Source organism: Anas acuta, chromosome 1 (assembly GCF_963932015.1).
Source record: "Anas acuta chromosome 1, bAnaAcu1.1, whole genome shotgun sequence".
NCBI classification, from domain to species: domain Eukaryota; kingdom Metazoa; phylum Chordata; class Aves; order Anseriformes; family Anatidae; genus Anas; species Anas acuta.
In genome coordinates this window covers 66,955,906-66,970,909 of record NC_088979.1, presented here as the reverse complement: position 1 = coordinate 66,970,909, position 15,004 = coordinate 66,955,906, and the positions used below count along the sequence as shown (strand labels likewise).

Sequence of the window (15,004 nt, the reverse complement as noted above, 5' to 3'; positions counted from 1 at the left end):
ATTTGAGGGTAGTTTTGGATGAGAAGTCAAACAAACCATAAAAATATCCCCAAAATAAGCTTTAGCTGCACTAATTTGAAAAAAAAACAACACCATTTCTCTGAAAATTTAAAAGCAATACACACAAAATAAACATTTTTTAATGGAGGTGGTTTGCATTAAGACTGCAACTGTGATTAAGGTCAGACAGACTGTTTTAACACAATACCTTCCCCTGTCATATTCCCCTTTATTCAGCCTATTACTTTTTATGGACAATTCTCACTTCTTTATAGTTACTGTATCAGGCAGTATACACTTAATGGAATCGCAAAAAGGAATATGGTACAAAATATACTTTATTTCTGTACATCATTTCAGAGAACAGAGCTAATTAAATGTGCACTTATCATACATTTGTCCATTTATCTGGCATGTCTTTAAAAACTATCTGTGAGAGAAGCCATAAATCATAATTCAGAACTGTTCCTGTCTCCCACAGTGTAGTACTTTTAAAATACAACACGAACTGTTTTACTTTAATGACCAATGCTCTTTACGAATGCAAGAATCAGGGTGTGTAAAAAGGACAACTGTGTTCTTCTTTTCCCTCTAAGGAAAATAAGATCTTTAGCACTGTTTTCAAAGTGAAGGCTGATGCTGTTATTTCCTTTCCCTTTTTCAAACATAAAACCGTGTCTTGGCTAGCCATGTTTATACATCACTGTCAAAGTGCAGGGCTACAGCATCCAAAAGAAGCTATCATTCCTTGGAAGCCATTGCTCCTTGGAGGGCTGCTACCCAAGCCTCAAAAGCTTGGCCCAGGGCTTGTGAGGAGTAGATACAATTTCTGGTTGTGTGGCAGACCTTTTGCATGCCTTCTGGCACTTTGCTTATGCCCACCAAAGGATACTGTGAGCAGTCGAGCTGCAGCAGCACGACCTTATTATACTGAGAAGCCACAAAAAACAACCTGCAGTGAGCTCTGCTCTGCTGAGACTTGGAATTGTGGCAACCAGTGTAGGTGCAAGATATTTAGGGTATCTGTGCATGTCACTGCAGCCTTTTGTGTCGAACAGAGCCTTCCTCAGTCTGCACATCAGGTTGTAGTTCTGGAATATAAAATGCTCATGTCTGAAGGTGTTTTTGCTCCCCTCTTTGCCACCAATCCCCAGCTGTGCTGACACAAGTTTCAGACAAGTTTCTTGAGTGAATTTACGGGAGGGCTCCACATGCAGATATGCTGGCATAACTGTAGGGGGATGTGCTAGAATGAGTGGCTGCTGGTTGCGAGAGGGACAGGATGTCCTGACACATGCTGCTGGTTTAGCTACAGCCTCAGTATCTTGTTATCATGACCTACAGTAGCATAAAACACCTGGACTTCTTGGAATTAGGGCAGGCCCAGGAAGAATTAGGGGGTGAATATTCATTTAAGACCTTTTTTTTTTTTTTTTTTTTTTTTTTATAGTATATTTCTTTAATGTACATTTTGTACCAGGAGCACCTAATACAATGTCTTTAATATACAATTTTTAATGCAATTACGGATGCACAAATAACATAACACACCCTCAGCCTAGTTGCATTCCATGAACTACCACGGCCCCTCTTAAAGAGTTTGGTTGTGTTCAGTGAGAACTACCACAGCTAGATTAATGCGTAAGTGCAATTTATTAAAGCAACAGATACACAGGTTCTTTGGATTGCCTGTGATAAATTCATTGTCTGCAAAGCATGTGCAAATACCAAGAGTATAAGTAACACTGCCCGGCTACAAACGCATTTAAAGATATAAAGTGGCTCTACAGAGATTTCTAAGTTTCCCAGGGAGACACTTGGCATAACCAAGTGTTCAAATCTTACCCAAAGGTGTCCCAATGACGGGGGAAGAGAGGCTCAGCCTGTTGACTGATCCCAGAAGTCAGAAGGTATCTTTCCTTATGCAATGGTATCTTCCCTAACATCCTCTCTCCCTTAAGCTAATTTATATATATTTTTTTATCTTTCAGGTGGAGCTTGAGTGACTCTGGTCATACATACCTTTGTTATGATTGGTGTGAAATGTTCTCACTTTGCTTTTAAAGGTACAGACTAGAAAAATTTAAAGCAAAAGCTCAGTGAAGCATGGTTACACCCTGGAGGCGGGTAGCCTTTGGGATGGAGGTGTGTTTTGGTATTATAATGGTATTATAATGGGAAAAGTTCACCAAAAGGACAGCATTTTGTCAAAAATGTGGCAGGCTGCTGGCCCATGGTAGCAAATACGCAGCTTATCGGTTCTGATGTACCTTCAAGTTCCCATCTTATCACAGAGCCTGGCCGCGGTGTCTCCACTCCGCTCCACCCTCCGTACTGTTCCTCTTAGAGTCAGCACACCAAGTTCCCCCAGTGTGGTCAACATCTAAGTTTGGAGGCCTAGGGAACTTCTATGGAATGCAGCTACATTCCACCCTGGAAGTATCTTCAATGCTATACCTTTTCTTTAAAATGTGAATATAAGTTTAATTTTGAAGTCACCTCTGGCAGTTATTCCACACAGGAATGTCTTGCCTGCATGCAGTCACTCACAAAAAAACAGTTTTGTGTATGTCTTTTTTTTTTTTTTTTCTTTTTTTTCCCACTTTATGAAACATGTGACTTACACCAGGACAAATAAATTGAATTAAAACTTCTCAATAAGCAGTATATATACCAGTTTTCATCATGATTTTGTCCAGTGTTAATGACAAGAATTGCTCAAACTCATCAGTGATGTGTACAATAGAAAAGCCTACTACAATAAATACAAATATTCTCTAATTTTAGCAACTCCACTCTAAGACATACCCTAATACTGCCAGAAAAAAAAAAAATTATATATATATATATATATTTTTTTTTTTGAAATACTGGTGGCCAATGTGTACTAAACAGCATGCAGCTAAACTTTGAAAAGATGTCAAAGTTTCACTGCTAGAATGCTCCAGAAAATTAGGATGATTGATCTGACATTGATAGGGGTCTGTGTACACAAACCATGCCAGAATATAGCTAAATATTCATTGTCTTTTTCACACCCTTCATCCTTTTAAAATGTAATTGTTTTTAAAATCTGAGTTCCTTGCACTAAAATACCTTATTTAAACAGAATAGATTGCTTGTAATCTGAAAATATTGGATCTCATGTATATTCCGGAACTGAGTATTGCAGGCATTGTTATGAATATTTTTTGCAATCTAAACAGAGTTTACAGACAATTGCATTTAAACCCAGACATACAGTCAAACTTTAAGTTTGAAACTCGTAACACAAAGGAAAGAAAAGATGGCTGCACATGTGAATTGGTGCCTACAAGACAGTGTTTGAAAATATGTCTTGGATGATCGCACTACTCTAGCCATAATTACTCGTTCCATGAGCCTTGCACTTGAACTCACAACTTTGCGCAATACAACAAAAATGCGAGTATATAAATGTGTCAGAGCTGCTAACTTGTTCATTAAACTAGAAGAAAGCAGAATGCACTGGGCAATTTTTCAACATAAAATGTGATAATTAAAAAATAAATCCTATTAAAGGCAAAAATAACACACGACATTAAACTGCAACTAGTTGTCTGACTCAGTGGTAAATAAGAAGGAAAATGCTTACCTATTTTCATTCATATTGCAGTGATTTGCTGTTGTGATGTTATGGGCAGAGGCAGCTAATCGTGAAGAACTCTCTCGCTCTAAATGAGTCTTCTTGATGTCTCTGTATTCTTCTTCATTCTCACACTGAGTAAAGAGAAAAATAATAATCTTGTAGGTTTTGGATTTACGATAGATCTGAAAGTATTTTGACAAATCAGGAGCTGGTATTTTCTGGCATTTTGATGCTTCCTTTAAGCATATACCTAACAGTGATCAGAGAAGATTGGTTCATGTCTTGATAAACTAAAATCTAAAGAGGCAGTACGTAAACGCAGAGTATAAGATAGAGTATAATATAAAACTTGAATTGCTTCAACGATATTCCCATTCGCATCTCAGGATATTTTTTTTCTTTATATTGCCATCTTTGCCTGTCTCCTGTGCACTTTTCTCTTGCCTAGTCCTCAACCTCATTCTTCTTGTCTCTCCCACTCTTTCCTTGTCATCAATAACTATGCCTGTGCTAGTAAATACAACAGATCAGCAGCAGGCCTTGAGGCCAGCCAGCATGGCACAGCTCATTTCCATGCACGTAACTTGCTCCTCCTTGAAACCAGGCTATATCACATTTGGACTGCCTTTTAGGGAGCCATCTTAGTTGGTTTGGTCCCAGGCCAGGGGCCAGACACCTTCTGGAAGAGCAGAAGTTGGCCTAGGCCAAAACCACGTTAGCAAGCATGCTAACAATCAAACAAAGTGGATGACTGTGTGCCATCATTTGGTGCTGCATCCTGGCCCTATCTGTCCTGGCAGTATGAACACAGCCACTGTTTCCTGCCACTATTTGACTTTGGTTGAATTCCTTAGGTCCTACCATTGTCTCCCAGTGACCCTGTTTTCCCAGCCTTCTATAAAGTCTACATCCCTTTCCACATGTAACATTATCCAATTTCCACTGATGACTGAGTTTTACTCGTGATCTCTTGATTTTGCTGTGTTTATTGCTTTGCTGCATGGCAACAACATTTTCTGTGTTATCCACTGCCACTGTGGCTGCTGCTATGGGGTTAACATAGATCACACCCCACAGGAGTGAAGATCTTCTTCCACCTTAGTGCTTAACCATCCTCTTTTATCTCTACTTTGCCCTTCTTGAGATCATGACAGATGTGGAAGTGATAAGGACCTCTATCTAATTTTGTATTTATGCCTGATAATCCATTCTTTTTAGACTTATTTTGAGAAGGGGGATCACATATTGTGTGTTTGCACAGCAGTTATCACAGTGAGGGTCTTACTACAGGCAAAGAAGCAATTTGGTACTCCATTGTATTTATTGTAACACTAAAACCACCAACAACAGCAATGCTTTTTAAGACAGAAGACTAAAAGATAATTTGTGCCACGGAAAGTCAAATTAAGCATTTCTAGAATGGCTGCATTTATTTCGCTCTTTTATCATATCCCCCTGTTTTATTCTGGATGTACCAGCTGGCAACATCACACAGACATTTCCTATTGCACAAAACATCAATCTTTTACTTCTGCCACTCTTTGACCTGGTCCCCATCGTTTTGTATTATGCAATTACTTCCATGCTACTTCCTAAAGAAAATGCAGACAAATGCATCTCAAAACATAGCAGGGCTCTCTGCTATTGCTCTACCACTAGCTAGAATAGTTCAGATACTAAAAAAAATACTTTCAGATAGTAAAAAAATAGCCAAAAAATAATGAGAGAAAAAAATGAAAGAGCCGTTTGGTTAAATGATCCCAAGAAACATACAGATCAGTCTGCACACATATGGCAGCTCAGAGGGTGACAGACAACTGCACAGTAAAGCCATCCAGAAATCGGGCAGATGGCAATTCCAGTTCAGAGTGACTTTTGGGGGCAGATTGGTACCAATGGACTGGAAAGCCTTCTTGATGGACAGCTGCAGCCATGGGGTGGAGGCAGCTCCTCAGCAGGGATAAAGCCTGTGCACCTGGCAGCTCTGAAAACGTGCAGGAGTGGCATGGCAGAGGGGTGGATATGACCAAAGGGCTGTGCCCACCTGGCTGCTGCAGTGGTGCTGCTTGGGGACAGGGCGGCTTGTCAGCTACCCTCTCACCTCTTACATTCGTGTGGGGGTCCTGAGGTAGCAGGGAGCTGCAGAAGTGTCAGTGAATTAAGCAGCAGAGCTAGGCAGGTCTCTGATAAGCCAGGGCTGCCTGCAGGGACTGAAGGATTCTATTGTTGACAGTACGAAGGGATAAAGGATGCTTCCTCACTTTTTTTCCAGATATGTGGTGATATCGTACAGACTGTGCCAGAATGTTCCCTATGCCAAAACAAGCATCACCTCCAAATGCTCTGGTTTTGCAACAAGCCTCAGGAGGAAAAGCTATCTGACTTCACTTTCACCAGAGTACAAAAAGCCACGTGCCAGCAGACAACACCAGCTCCTTGGGTCCAGGAGTTTCACCACCCTTGGGGTTTTTTTGGTTCCAGTGTGGTGTGAGGGGACAAAGCCCAGTGAGGACACCACTGTTGAGTGCTGGACATGGGCACAAGTGATGCTCACTGACTGCGGCTGGGCTGTGTCTCCCTTCCCACCCCAAACAGCCACCCCCATCTCCCGGAGCTCACCTTGCGTTTCCTTCTAGATTTCGGTAAACCCTTCTCTGCGGGGGGGTCAGCACTACTACCCTGCGGGAGGCTGGCCGCCTGGTTTGCTCCGGCGCTCATTGCCAGCGGCTCTTCGGGCAAACGCTCTGGAATCCTGGACAAAAGAGCCAAGTCAATGTTGACCCACAGTGACTTTACCTCATCACTGTCTTTCAGAGGAGACAGGAGCTCATTCCTACCGAAAGGAACCAAGGTGTAAAACTGTTCCTCCAGCTCCTTTGCTATTTCACTACTAGTCCTGGCATTAATGGAGCCAAAGGCACTGCAGCCGCCGTGGGGTTTGCTGGCGGCACCGGTCCCCGCGTCCTTGGTGCGCGGCTCAGCCCCAGCTGCCGCCGGCGCCTTGGGCAGCGGGCGCTCCTCCCGCTCCGACTCAGAGCCCGAGTCAGAGGAAGATGACGATGAGGAGGACTCAGTCTCGATGAACTCCTTGGATTTGGGTGCCGTTTTGCTCGGCCCCCGTGCCCGGCGCTTCTCGCCGGCTGTGGCCGAGCGGGGCTCCCGGTGGTGTCCTGCTCTGCAGCCTCCACCGCTGCCACTGCCAACAGGTCGGGCTCTCGGTGCCTCGCCAGCGGTGCTCTCCAGAAAGCCGTGGCTCCCGGCGGGTTCCTCTGCCCCTCGGCAGTGGGAGCCGTCCCCAGCTGAGGTCCTCTCAGCCCGCCGTGGCGCCTTCTTCCCTGCTGCCCTTCTTGGAGGCCCGCTGTCAGCAGCCGGGGGTGACTTCTGCCGGCCGCCCTTGCTGCCTGGTGCTTTGTTGGCGGTCCTGGGCCGTGGCCCGTCCCCGACGGTGGCGGTAGTGGTGACGGTGGTGGTGCGGCCCTCCCCGCTGCGGTGCTCGGCTGGGCCGGTGGCCGGGGTCTTCTCGCCTTCCTGCCGCTCCGCCTTCACGTGGCCGTAGTAGGGATGGGCCTCCAGTGCCGGGCCGTCATGGTGGGTCAGGATGGGTGCTTTGTGAGGGGTGACTTTGTTCAGCCACTTGTCCAGCTGCCACTTGTTGGACGAGGGTGGCTCAGGCTGAAAGAGAAGTGGACAACAATGAGCACCAAGCCCCTCTGCCCTTGCCTGCAGGGTCCCCTCAGGGACACCAAAACACTAATAGTGAAGAGATTTTACCCTGGGCAAGAGGTCACCCTGAGCCCCATGGCACCTGGGGAAAGGTGAGGTGGTGAGGATGCACCATGCTGCCCTGAGAGAGGTCCAGGCTGGGCATTAGGGCTGGGAAAGATGGGGCATGCCCCACGGGTAGGGATATTTTTGGTTTCTGGATGAGGTTTGGAAGGACGACAGCTTTCATGAGTCATAATTTCTAAGGATGATTCATACAGAGCTACTGGTGTTGGCTTTACTGGGAAATGCTACCAAGTTTCCAAACAATGAAAAAAATAATGGTGATAGGAAGGGTGGAAAACAAGGCAGGGATATGGCTGAGGCTAAACTAGGATAGCTAGCTGGAAAGCTAGGGATATATATATATGTGTGTGTGTGTGTGTGTATATATATATATAAATATATATATAATATATATACATATTTCACCTTTGCATTAAATACAAAACGTATTTAAACAGCATACAAAGGGGCATGTAGTCCCTCCTGGGAGAGGCAAGGCTAACCAGGCAGTGCATATAATCTGTCTGGTATTGATGTTATAATCCTGTGAGATCACACAAACATTTGCTGTGTGGTGGTATTGTCAAATGCTCATTTGGTAAGTATTGTGAGGCTGTTAGTTTTTCTCTTTGTTCCTGTCACAACATGATCAAGTTATAAGAGAACATCTAAAATATAATGGTGTTTGGACAGTGAAGTAGTAGGATAATTATGATTTCAAATGTAACCACAGCTCAGAAAATGTTATTTCAGAACAATGTGCAAGTATTTTCTAATGCTTCTTGCAATCAGTAATTTGAGCATAATAAAATGAAAAGGAAAGGGAAAAAAAAAAGAAAAGATGGAGTGCATGGCCAGCCATATTCTGAACCAAGAGAAGCCAATGTGAAAAGTCTCCTAATTTCTTGAACTGGAACCAAAATTTGATCAACTAAGTAATTGCACATGAAAACTATTGATGCTCTGGAAGAATGTTTGCCTAAGAGAGAATATCCACAGTCTCTGATGTAAGACAGTCTCCAACATAAAGGATCCTCTATTAAAAGGAGGTGCCTGAAAGCAGCATAGGCTTCCTGCATAGCCAAGGGTGTCTTCAGAGTCACCCACGGAGGGCTGTATTCACTCTACAGGGAGCAAAGTCTCCTAAAATAAGCAGGACAGTTACACATTGGAATTCATATGATAAAAATATTCCTCCCTCTGAAGTGTCTAATTTACTCATTATCCAGCTAGCCAATACCTACAGGAAGCTTGCTGGATTGCGTTAAGTTTATTTTTTCTTAATCATACTCCCTAATATCATACATGATGAATTTCTTTCCAGACTTGTAAATCTTGAAAATGAATGGGCAGCATTTCTCTTGGATGAAGATGTATTTTTAAGACTCTTAACTCTTTGTGTAAAATAAACAACATTTTTTTAGACTGCTGCTGAGAGTAGAGTTGGATGCATTTTGTGCCATTCATTATGTACATACAGAACTTATTACATATATAATAAAAGGTTCACTATATATGGAGGCCTTTACAGTGTTCAGGAGTTATATTCAACAAAAGGACATATATCAGAAACGTGCAGAAAAAATACACCTCTGCCTGTAAGTATGGGCCAGAGTGAGGGCAGTATGAAAGTTCAAAAAAATCTTCCAGGTTTTCTGTTACATCCTGTTCTGTCTCTTTATGTACCTTGTCATTCTCTAAAACAGTGGTTCACAAAATATGGATTTCAAGGGATAACAGTAAACCAGCAGAAAACAGTGATTAACTGCTAAAGTGTCATAACTTGTCAATATGGTACTTCCCTACAGTGATATGTCTGCTGTTTAAGTGGAATAGCTACACTCCCACCAACCTGTAAGCCGACTACAAAGTCTAATAAAAAGCATCAGCAATATTGCCAGCTTTGCTAATTTTGTCAGGGCTTTCAGGACACTTGTTAGATTTTCTTAAAGCCTCAGCTCTCCAAGTCATGAACTTAGATACATATCTGGTTTATTTAAAGAAAAATTGAAGTTCATGTGGCTGCTGAAAGAAACTTTAAGATGTATCTGCAAACAATTAATCAGAAACCCAAAAACCTTTCAGATGCATCTGCTAGAAGCAAAAGGCCTGCAGCTGATAAGGTAAAGAACACGGATTCTAGAAAATCAGAACTTTTAAACTTCTCTAATTATTTTAAGGCCCTTTCACAGTTTTGGAATATTTAAGATTGTCAAAGTGTACATGAGTGAGGCCAGTTTTATTTTGCAAGTAATTTACTCAATTGATTTCTCTAAAAATTACTATTTTTTGAAATCACTTTCAAAAACAATGTAACTTTCAAGAGACCAGCCAGGAGAGAAAAACAGACCTGGTGAAAAAAAAAGGACTGGAAAGATTCACTGGAAAGTTTTTACCAGTACACTTCACATGTCCAACTGCAATTATTTTTGGGAGGAACAGAAAATCCCTAATTCTGCAGTCCACACTACCTCCCTGAGCAGGTCACATATGGTCCTGTGGAACTAAAGTTGGTTTGCTTGCAGTGAGATATTTTCAGCAGCATGTAAGGACAGAAATGGATGGAGATCCAGAGGAATCAAGTAGCAAAATGGTCTTATGTCATGGAAATACACTGCCATGGAGGTCTTGAAGAGAACTTGGCAATTTTTAGTTGGAGTAAAGCTGGTTGTGGCCAGACAGAGCAGCAGTAGGAACAATGGTCTGTAGTAAAGCTGACTTGCAATGAGGTATGAATTAGTCACAAAAACCAACATCAGGAAACTCTTCCAGAGAAAGATGGTTCCAGGGACCAATGTACTATAGATGTACATCTGCCAGGCTTCATCAAGAAACAAAAGGATGTGATACTATCATTTAAAAAATGTGTGTGGATTCATCTGTATATTATAGATAGCTATACCTGAGCTAGTCAAAAAGTTCACTCCCTGATCAGTGGGCTACTCTTCTAGAGTGTGAACCGTTTCATCTTTAAATTGACATCCAAAATAGGCCAGATGAGCTGGGCCCTAAAAATGTCCATTCCTCTCCCCTAATTGTAAAGGAGAGGCTGAAGTGATGAGCAGATATAGGTATCTACAGTACGAATGTCCAGATTTGGGTGGGATGACTCACACAAAGCATGTCTATGTATCTCAAGTCTCTTCAAGGCTACAAGTGCAACTATGAGATGCATGAGGGACATGCATCCAAATGAAACCTTTGTCAACACTCATTATCCCAAAACACTTGCTGGGTGAAGGGCTGTTAAACAATGCAAGTGTAATGGGATCACTCTATGATGGTCATTATAAATAGGAACCTAAGGTGTAGTTAATACCATGGTAAACATGAAGCATGATACCCCTTTCATTGAGAAATTGGATACCCTATAATGTGCATGTACTTAACCCAATGCAGGGTAGGAGTGAGCAATCAGCCATCCCTGCAGCATACTTGACGTATTGGAAATCCACACACTAATTTACCCATATGATAACCTGTTTGTGCTGTCCTACCATCAAAGATGTGGTTCAGAACAATTCCAATACAAATGCGATGCCTTTTCATTGTATTTAAGACAGATGAAGAAGATGATGGTGATTAATATTGCTGCTTCTACTATTAGTACTGCTAGAACTTTGTCAAATTAGAACTGGAGATTCCCATCAGTTAGGCATGGTGCACAATTACTCTAAGAGGTGGCTCCTGCCTCAAAGGGTTTTCTAGAGGGCCTGGGAAATTTAATTTGGAGTCTTTGCCAAAAACAGTGCATAGAAGAGCTAAAGTCCATTAATCCTATAAGCAAATCTGAAGGTAGTGTCTACTGTTGGTCTAGTAAAAAAAAAAAAAAATCCCCATTCAAAATTTTTTGGAAAACAAGACAGATACAGAAAACATACACACACAAACCAGCCCTGAAGCTAAACTCTTCTTTCCCTGACTCCCTGAGGAAATATAGCAGTGAAGAAATGCTGGTGAGGTGGCAGAAGCATGCTCACCAGTTAGCTAATTGGTTAGATACATATGCTCTTCCTATTCTCTGAGCTAAGGAGAAGAGAGCCAATGCCACACAACTCCTGAGGGAACAGCCTGAATTTACAAGCAGTGGCTATTAGTACTAAAGTCCATGCACTTGAAGGACTGGATGCACAGTGCTGTGGGCAGGAGGTGGGTCTCTGTTGTTGAAGGAGAAAGGCTGGGAAGAGCATCTTCAGCTTTGACCGGGTCAGACACAACATGTGGATGTGAGGCCAAAACTATCCTGTGATGATGGAATAATCATGGTAAAAACCCTTGATGACTGCGAACTGGTCACTACAGTGGAGGCTGTAAAGTACAGTGTATCTGGGGGTGGGGTGCTGACAGGGTCCAGGACAGCACATCTCTCTCTTCTGGCCAGATTACTGTTGAATAGCCACTGATGCTCCATTCCATGCAATTGCTTCTGTTTCCCTCCTGCCCGTTCCTCCCTCTGGCCCTTCCTGTGTAATGGGACTTCCCAAGTAGTCTCACCAGACCCAGTCTTATTAAAGGTCTGCATGATAATTCAACCGAATAAAGAACAAACAAACCAAATTTTTAGCTTTTGAATTGTAGTTCTTCTGTGGACTTGAGACCTACATTTTTTTTTCTATCATCTAAAATAATTGGAAGGATGTCGCCATTTTCCAGAATCCTCATTTATGACATTAATTAAGGTCATACAAAGAATTCATGGCCTCAGCAAGAAACAGGAGATAGAAGTCTCAGTCCCTTGTTCATAATTTCAGGTTTGGCAGTCCACAAAACTGTAACTACTCACATTACTGTCTGAGGCACCTTAATTTGTCCACATCACTGAAACCAGTCTGAATGTTGTCTCCTGTTCTAGCTCAGCCATTACTCTTAGTTTACTGCACACATAAAGTGTAGACAGCTGAGCTAGTCACTACAGGCTCTAAATAGTCACTGGAAAGAAACGGACACTTTTAGGGTGCAATTCATCTAATCTATTTTATATGTATGCTTTACAATGAGCTGCTTTTACACTCTAGGCAACTGCATTAAGACACCTGAAAACAACTCAAAGGTCTCAAAATGAGATGAAGAATAATTACAGAAGAAATGAAACAGCAGTTAAATTTTTATATAATGTAGCATGCAGAAGATAACCTGTCCTAGAAAATATTTTGGATATATGCATATGATATTTCTACTTATGGGGAAAAAAAAAAAAAGAAAAAAAAAAGAATGAAGGGCTCATAATGGCCTGCAGATTACCAATTGAAGTTCCTCCCACCTTGGACATATGGATTTCCTGCCCAGCACTGTGCAGGAGTATTCAGGTTCATTGTACCTGAATTGTACCTTTATTAGTTTATCCTTATGTAATGACAAAGATGTATTTGCTTCTTTTATTTTATCCAATAGATGAAATTCATCTTGAGACCATGACTGGAACTGAGCCCACTAATTAAATTCAGGTGGACAGGACTTCTTTTTAAAGAGTTCCCAAGGACCTGTCTCTCTCCTTTTATGGGGTAAGAACATGGCATGTACTGTAGGAAGATGGCTTCACTGGGTTCCTATATGTAAGTTAAAGAATTAATGTAAGGCAGACAGGACTTCCACTCAGAGACATCACACAAACATGTTGGAACTGGTGCCACCAGTTATATGATGGGCTTGGGAAAGCACTGGCCCTCAGGGAAAGCACAGATATCCTACTTCCCTTAGACAACCTGACCCTGCCCAGGTGAATGTTGTGGCCTCTCCCATATCCCAAGGAGCAAGTTATGAAAACCACTGCAGCCATCGCATTTTTGAGTCCTTTACATTTTCACATAAGCCTGTTTTGTACAGCATGTCCTAGAAGGCAAACCACACAAACGTAATGCAAAGAGACAAGCAATCTGTTGAAGCAGTGCAGCTGTTTCGTGACAATGATCACTGATAACTCAGACTCCACGCAGAAGTGGCTGCACAGATCTCGAGAGAATATGTATAAAATGCCTAAGAGGAGGCACTTCCTCCATGTTTCCATGGCTCTCGGTCCCTTGCTTGACTTTACAAAACCCACGACCTGCCTTAGTTAATTCATTTCCTGCATTCTCTAAGGAATTGCTTCTCTCGTGTCCAAGCATCACAGGTATCTGCCTAGACGCTCTTTTATCTTAGTATACACACTCCTCTCTTCCTGGGTACTATACATCTCCCCCTTTTATCTCGTATTCCCTTCCCCCCTACCATGGTTCCTACTCTTCTCTTCATCCCTTTTCTTATATCTTCTAAGATTCCCATAGGGAAAGCAAAGAGAGTATGAGACCTCTGCACTGAACTCAGCCAGGAACGAGACAGAACAAGGTCTTGATGGGTCAGATGAGAGAACTTGGGATGGGAAATGAGAAATGGGATAGCGTGAGGAGGGCAACAGGGAAAGAGAGACTGGAAGGAAGAAAACAGAGAAGAAAGGAAGGAGAGAACAAGAGAGAGACTTAGGAAAGGGACAAAGTGGAGGAAAATTAACTGGAAATGGATCTGAAAGCACTGTGGAAGAAAGAGAGAAAAGAAGATAAGTGTTAAACAAGAAACAAAACCTGAGAAAAATATAGAAATGATGTTTCTGTGAGTGCTGTATTTTCCCTGATGGGAAACATGGCCCCAAACACTGAGCAATATATGAGGAAAGGCTTGCTGGTTATTCAGTATAATTTTTCAGGGTGAGAGGATCTGTGAGGCTTAGTTGTCAGGGGAGGAGTCTGGTGAGGGGATGTTTTATGTGGAGCAGGAAAAACTACTGACTGTATTTCATGAGTATTTACAATCCTGCTGCTAGATTTTTGAATAATTTTACATACATTAATGTGTATGATGTGGCTGTGGAGTGCATGGCTTTATACTGAAGGTGTACATTGACCAAAACACATAAAAATGCCAAGTCTGGTAGAAAAGCAGAGCAGGGGAAGCAGCCCTATATGTGTCTGTTGAGCACACTGTAGAGGTGAAAGCAGAAGGTAGCACAGCACTGGCAGCTTGATTGTACTTTGGCTAGGGCTTGTCTACATGTGGAAATTTTCAGTGCTAGCTTTCCAGATGACAAGTTTGGGCTTAATGGTTTGCACCATAAGTAATTCAGTTTAGTCCATGCTAGAGATGGATTAAACTAAATCACAGAAAGGCAGCAGTAGCAGAGAATAATTCACTTGGGGAGTGAAGTGAGGGAAGTGCATGAGTGAAAAACAACTGTTTTGCTTTAAAAATCTACCCTCAAACTGATTTCATAATAGCTTCCCTGCACAGAGAAGCCTTTAGTTCCCTTGCAGTGCTGAGAGTCCACATCAGGACTTAAGCACTAAGCAAGCCATTGCTATGGAAGCAGAGTTGCATAAAGCCTCGAGCAAGCTGTGAGCTTTGTGAGGAGCTCCAGTTTGAGGAAAATATCACAGGGTCATTTCCTTCTTCATTTTGTTTCAAATGCTTCAAACCTACCCCAGCATCCCTTGCCACTTGCATTTCACAGGGTGCCAGGAGGAAGATCTTTATGATTTTCTCTTCCTCTTTTTTTTTTTTTTTCCAATTAATTTATTTTTTTCATCTCCCCCCAGCCTCCTTGTGGCACCTTGGCTGGAAAAAAAAAGTCTGAGTGGGTGTAATAACGGCTCACCACCC

At 42.3% G+C, this 15,004-nt stretch overlaps 2 protein-coding genes across 6 annotated transcripts in view; both read right to left on the bottom strand.

Annotated features, from left to right (window-relative positions):
* Positions 1-222, bottom strand: part of REV1 (REV1 DNA directed polymerase) — a 107,463-nt gene extending 107,241 nt beyond the window's left edge. The window contains exon 1 of the mRNA XM_068680683.1: positions 219-222. The gene's annotated coding sequence lies outside the window, so the exon portion shown is untranslated. The remainder of the gene's footprint in view (positions 1-218) is intronic.
* The window catches only part of AFF3 (ALF transcription elongation factor 3), a 335,479-nt gene that overhangs the window by 37,929 nt on the left and 282,546 nt on the right, over positions 1-15,004 (bottom strand). For all 5 annotated transcript variants that reach the window (XR_011096123.1, XM_068680733.1, XM_068680740.1 and 2 more), the window contains exons 11-12: positions 6,227-7,279; positions 3,614-3,738 (exon numbers count right to left, since the gene is read on the bottom strand). Coding sequence is in view for 4 of the 5 variants with exons in the window: in XM_068680733.1 (XP_068536834.1) it covers positions 3,614-3,738; positions 6,227-7,279 (1,178 nt within the window). In the remaining variant the exon portion in view is untranslated. The remainder of the gene's footprint in view (positions 1-3,613; positions 3,739-6,226; positions 7,280-15,004) is intronic.